The 5,826-nt window shown below is 48.3% G+C and overlaps 1 protein-coding gene across 2 annotated transcripts in view; it reads left to right on the top strand.

Moving 5' to 3' along the window:
- The window catches only part of Arfgap2 (ADP ribosylation factor GTPase activating protein 2), a 12,008-nt gene extending 6,437 nt beyond the window's left edge, over positions 1 to 5,571 (top strand). Inside the window, exons 11-16 of one of the 2 annotated variants that reach the window (XM_005364162.3) lie at positions 1,925 to 2,053; positions 2,133 to 2,267; positions 3,482 to 3,608; positions 3,751 to 3,844; positions 3,942 to 4,060; positions 4,463 to 5,571. In XM_005364162.3, the coding sequence (XP_005364219.1) occupies positions 1,925 to 2,053; positions 2,133 to 2,267; positions 3,482 to 3,608; positions 3,751 to 3,844; positions 3,942 to 4,060; positions 4,463 to 4,483 (625 nt within the window). In that variant the 3' untranslated portion in view covers positions 4,484 to 5,571. The other variant, XM_026787766.1, reaches the window with a different exon arrangement.
- The last annotated feature ends 255 nt before the right edge of the window (positions 5,572 to 5,826 follow it).

Here is a 5,826-nt window from a genome sequence, read left to right as displayed (position 1 = left end):
AAATAAAATAAAAAGGGGAAGAGAAAAAGAAGAAAAGAATAATAATAAAAAGGAGTATTTACTGGTGCCATTGACTGGATTGTGCTTGCGATTAGCCGGTGCCTTGGCTCCTTTTGTTAGGAGGCTTTGGGCTTATTATCATTAGAAATTTATTAGACTTGGCAGCAAATGCTTTTTACCACCTGAGCAATCTTACCAGCATTGACAGATATCTTTTTTATTAATTTTTTTATTTGTATGTTTGTATGGGACGTACATGTACTATGGCACACGTGGAGGTCAGAACAACTTGTTGGAGTCAGTTTTCCTACTATATCCTAGGGAGTGAGCCCTGTTTTTTTGTTTTTGCTTTGTTGTTGTCTGTTAGTTTGAAACAGGGTCTTACTATGTAGTCCTGGCTGGCTAAAACAGGCTGGTTTTGTTTTTGTTTTCTTTATGCAATCTTACATAGTTCATGCTGGCATGACCTATACAGCCAGAGATAACCTTGAATTCCTGTTTTTACCTGCCTTACTTCTTGAGTGTCGAGATCACAATCGTGTGTTACCACACCTGGATGTGTTTTCTTTTTTAATTCATTTTCTGATGTTTAGGGGTGTTTTGCATGCATGTATGTGAAGCACATGAACACAGAGAGCCTTGGATCACCTGGGACTAGAGTTAAAGACAGTTGTGAGCTGCTATGTGGGCGCTGGGAATAAACATGAGTCTCCTGGGAAAGAAGCCCGTTCTCTTAACCTTTCTTTGAGTCTTCTCTCTAGCCCTTGTGATTTTTTAATTCTCCTTCCTCCCTCCCTCCTTCCCTCCCTCCTTCCCTCCCTCCTTCCCTCCTTCCTTCCCTCCTTCCTTCCTTCCCTCCTTCCTTCCCTCCTTCCCTCCTTCCTTCCTTCCCTCCTTCCTTCCTTCCTTCCTTCCTTCCTCCTTTTTTTCCTTTCTTCTTTTTTCCTTTTTTCTTTTTTTAATTACAGGTAAAGCAGAATCTCTTACTTAACCCTAATCTACCTTATTTAAAATCCAGTTGCAGTTTATCGACTCTTTGGAGTACTTCACTTTGGAAGCTATATATTCTAGTGAGTTTGTTTGAATGAAGTAGATCCTGACAGGAGTGAGGCGTAGGGAGCCCTGGCAGAGCCAGGTCTTGGTGCATTGGCCAGACCCTGTACTAGGAAGTGCACTTCTTCCTTTTTTCCTTTTTTTTTTTTTTTTTTTTTGGATTTTTTTTTTTTTGAGACAGGGTTTCTCTGTAGCTTTGGTTCCTGTTCCTGTCCTGGAACTAGCTCTTGTAGACCAGGCTGGTCTCGAACTCACAGAGATCCGCCTACCTCTGCCTCCCAAGTGCTGGGATTAAAGGTGTGCGCCACCATCGCCCGGCTCCTTTTCTTTCTTAAGAAATAGGATGATTAAGGACTCGCTGTGATTCCATGAGAATCATCTGGGTGTTTTCATCCTTTGTTTTGTGCTCTGCACATGTGTCTCAGGAAGGATATAGTCCGTTTTGCAATTAGGCTTCGAGTAAGGATGGCAGTGGAGCTAGGCATGGTGGCTCGTGCCTCTGATTTCAATACTGGAAAGGCAGAGGGAGGAGGAGCTGGGTCACATAGCCAGTTTCCTTAGAAAAAAAAACCAAATCCAAAAAGGGAAGAAGGGAGAATGAGCACTCACCATTTGGTGTATATTATTAAGATGGCAACTAGTAGCCATTGGCCAGGGAAAAGCTATTTGAGAGAACAAAGCTGGTGTGTTAGCATGCTCCCAGGCCACTTCAGACAGTTCACATCAGTTCTCTTTCTGAGCTGGTCCAGTGTAGTGCACAGGTAAGGACAGTGCTCGGGGAAAAACCCATCAACCTAAGCTAGCTGTTACTCTTGGGCAGTGAACAGTTGATGTCATTACCAGCCTTCGGCCTGCTGTGCTTTCTCCATAGCTCCATCTCCCACTCTGTGCTATCTGAGATGCAAGTGATTGAGCAGGAAACCCCACTGAGTGCAAAATCTTCCCGATCACAGCTTGACTTGTTTGATGATGTTGGAACTTTCGCCTCCGGACCCCCAAAGTAAGACTATTGCTGGAGCATAGACTTGCCTGTTGTGTTCCTACTCAGGTTTCTCTGAGCTACTCTGCTGTCTCCCTAGGTACAAGGATAACCCCTTTTCCCTGGGAGAAACTTTTGGTACCCGCTGGGATTCAGATGCCACCTGGGGTATGGACAGGGTAGAAGAGAAGGAACCCGAAGTAACCATCTCCAGCATCCGGCCCATTTCAGAAAGGTAGTGTGGGCAGGGCAGTGCTGTTCGCATAACGTGGTGCAGGGGTGGGGAATGTTCAGTAGTTGAGTGCAGCTGAGAAACTGAATTTCTACTGTTTTTTAATACAAGTTTAGCAAATGTAAATAACCACATATAGCTAGTGACCATTCATTAGTCAGGGCTGTGCTTATCACAGCCAGCCTGATAGCTATTTTAGGTTGGGTTCTATTTTATAGTCGGAGGGGCTGATTTTTTGTTTCATTTCTGATGTCCCTTCCAAAGGCTATATGCCTCTAGCCTTCATGTTTTGATTGACTACAGATTTAGGGATCAACCCCTTATTTTCCAACTAGGCTCTTTGTTTGTTTGTTTGTTTGTTTTTCGAGACAGGGTTTCTCTGTAGCTTGTCCTGGAACTAGCTCTTGTAGACCAGTCTGGCCTTGAACTCACAGAGATCCCCCTGCCTCTGCCTCCTGGGTGCTGGGATTAAAGGTGTATGCCACTATTGCCCGGCCCCTTATTTTTTTTTTTTTAAGGAATTTATTTTTATTTTATGTTCATTGGTGTTTTGCCTCCATGTATGTCTGTGTAAGGATGTCAGAAGCCCTGGAATTGGATTTACAGACAGATGTGAGTGGCCATGTGGGTGTTGGGAATTGAACCTGGGTCCTCTGGAAGAGCAGACAGTGCTCTCAACCACTGAGCCATCTCTAGGCATTTAAAACCAAAACCAAAATGCATTCCATTGTTGAGAAGCAATGTTTTGTTGGCAGGTTACCATAGATGATCCATTTGTAAACTTGGCCATGAGTAATAACTTCAGTGGACTCTAGAAGCCCCAGCCTAGAGCCTGTGCATTGTCAGTGTAGTGATGTGATTCTGAGAGAGTGCTCATAGCCACTGGATAGTCATGTAGGAGAGTGGGTGTAAGCCAGGCACACACACAGTCACTTCAGATTGTGAGTAGGGCTCAGATGGCAGCAATGATGGGATCTCTGCACCTTAGTGAGCCACAGTAGTGTGGAGCCTAAGCCCTCCAAATCACATTCCCACTCCATCTGATGGAGGGAATTGAGAAAGAGGAGACGACCTCTTGCTATTCTTTTGGAGGGGAAAGGTTCTTGCATCCCAGAGTTACAGGATTGATATGGTTTCCATGGCCAGAAAGCTATGGCATGTATTTTGGTCTCTGGTGGTAATGGGAAGAGACCGAGATACTCTGCACTGGCCCACAGATCCACAAGCCGGAGGGAAGTGGAGAGCCGGAGCTCAGGGCTTGAGTCCAGTGAAGCGCGTCAGAAGTTTGCAGGAGCCAAAGCCATCTCATCTGACATGTTCTTTGGTCGAGAAGTGGATTCTGAGGTTGGTGAAGTTGTCTACTTGGTAGCTACTCAGCAGCCTGAGCTCCTTCCCTGTCTGTCCTGCATTAGAGTGGTTGGGCATAAATCAGTTCTTTTATCCCTGGCCAAAAGATTGCCTAGACCTTGCCTTTTCTCCACCACAGTATGAAGCCAGGTCTCGGTTACAGCAGCTCTCGGGCAGCAGTGCCATCAGCTCTTCAGACCTTTTTGGGGACATGGATGGAGCTCATGGAGGAGGTAGGGTCCTAGTGTGTGGTAGGGCATAGCTGAAGGCCCTGTAGCTGGGAAGGACTTCTTGCGGGGCTCTTGATCACACCTTCCCTTGCTTTTACAGGAACTGTATCTCTGGGGAACGTACTTCCTACAGCTGACATTGCCCAGTTTAAGCAGGGTGTCAAGTCTGTGGCTGGCAAGATGGCTGTGCTGGCCAATGGTGTGATGAATTCCTTACAGGTGAGGCTGGGCTGCTGGGCCAGGAAGAGATGTGAAATGTAATGCTCGGTGGTTTGCCTTCTGCTCTCCAGACCCTGCTGAGTAGCCCCGCCAGCTGGAGAGAGCACTGGCTTTTCTTGGCAGGGCTATTTTCCATCTCTGTGTTTGGACTGAGCCTCTCCCTAAGGTGATTTGGCCAAGCTTGTTACTTCTCTTTGTCTTCCCTCCCAGGTTCTGTGAGAACTGGCAGGATTTCCCTTTTCATTAGTGCCCAGGTGGCTTTGACCCTGCTAGCATCGCATGCTCTCAACATGGGTCCCTGGCCCTGTTCTGCTGTGGGGTATGCAGGGGAGGTATTGTGGTTACTGGGGAGCTGCTCCAGATTAGAGACTTTGACTTTGTGTTTTTATTCTCCCCACTCAGGATCGCTACGGTTCCTACTGATCCAGGCTCCATGGCTCAAGCCTGTGGTGGTGACAGCAAGAACCCTGATTCCCAGGCCAGGGTTGCTCGCCTTGCGAATCTGGGCATTTGTTGACTTCCTGTGTGTGGTGTATGAATTGGGTGGCTTTGGAGGATCTTGGGCAAGGGGAGTGGTCAGCATCAGTCCTTGTCCTCGCCCCTCACTCTCCTCTCCACGCTAGTGCTCTGCCTTCCAGTCCTGCTCCAAAGCTGCTGCTACTTAGCCTGCTGCACTGGGAGTGAGGGAAGAAGTTGTATCAGGATGACTTTATGGGTCTAGTTCTTCCCCAAGTAGGAAAGGCATAAGGCTTCTGAAGGCTCTAGGATCCTTGTTGGTGGTCTGAGGGGTCTGGGCCTCGTCTTCTAGAGACAGGGGAGGTCTAGCAAGAGTTGTGCTGTATCAGCCCTCAGGGAGAAGTTCTGGACTTGCCACTGCTGTTATGTCGGTGGAGGCATGGGTGAGAAGGACCCTGGTAACTCACTAAGGGCTAGAACTTTTGCTTGGCTCCTAAAGTGTTTATTTAGGATCAGCCTGGAGGCTTGAGCAATCTTCCTTTGTCACCGCTGTCCCTAGGCTGACTTCTGCCTAGGTGTCTGAAAACCTTTATCTACCATTATTGTGGGTCATAGCACCCCTTGTCTATGCTTGAGAGTCTATTCTTTTGTGTCCTGCTTGGCACTCATGGCGGGTCCCACCTGTGTGTCCTACCTGGATGCTAGGAACCTGCTACTGGCTGAGGAAGCTGAGGCTCTGAGATAAGTCCCTAGAGCTCAGCTTTCGTCCTCTGCATCATTCTGGGTTTAGGGGTCCTGAACAGCACCCTACCAGTCGGTGAGAGCTGGAGGACTCTGACAGCTGGGCCATGCACTGTGTCATCCTGGTGCCGTCTCCCCTGCCATGCTGGCAGTCTGGGCCCAACCTTACCTGTGGACTGCAGGTTGGGCTCCCAAACAACACAGACCACTCTTCCCTTATCCTTCCCCAGAGGGGGACATGACTTTCTTTCAGCACTGTTTGTATTGAAACAAAGTGGTGTCAAAATAAAGCCCCCACGGGGCACTGTGGGTCAGTGTCCTCTCCGTCCTGCCTCCCTGTCCAGTGTGGCCCTTCGCTCACTCTCTGGGCTCCCACCGATATGGATTGGGCGTTGATTCCAAAGCCGAGGGCACTCTCTCCGGGGCCTCCAGCTTGTCTCTTCTCTGGAAGCCAAAGGCCCCTGGCTCCTTGCCCCTGTGCTGCCGCGGGGTCCGGTACAGCCTCGACCTCACCACCCTGTTGCACGTGGAGGAAAGAGGTGGTGTTAGTTGGCCCTCTAGTTTGTCTA

This window comes from Microtus ochrogaster (assembly GCF_000317375.1).
Source record: "Microtus ochrogaster isolate Prairie Vole_2 chromosome 14 unlocalized genomic scaffold, MicOch1.0 chr14_random_1, whole genome shotgun sequence".
Taxonomy (NCBI): domain Eukaryota; kingdom Metazoa; phylum Chordata; class Mammalia; order Rodentia; family Cricetidae; genus Microtus; species Microtus ochrogaster.
This window is presented reverse-complemented; position numbering and strand designations above follow the sequence as displayed.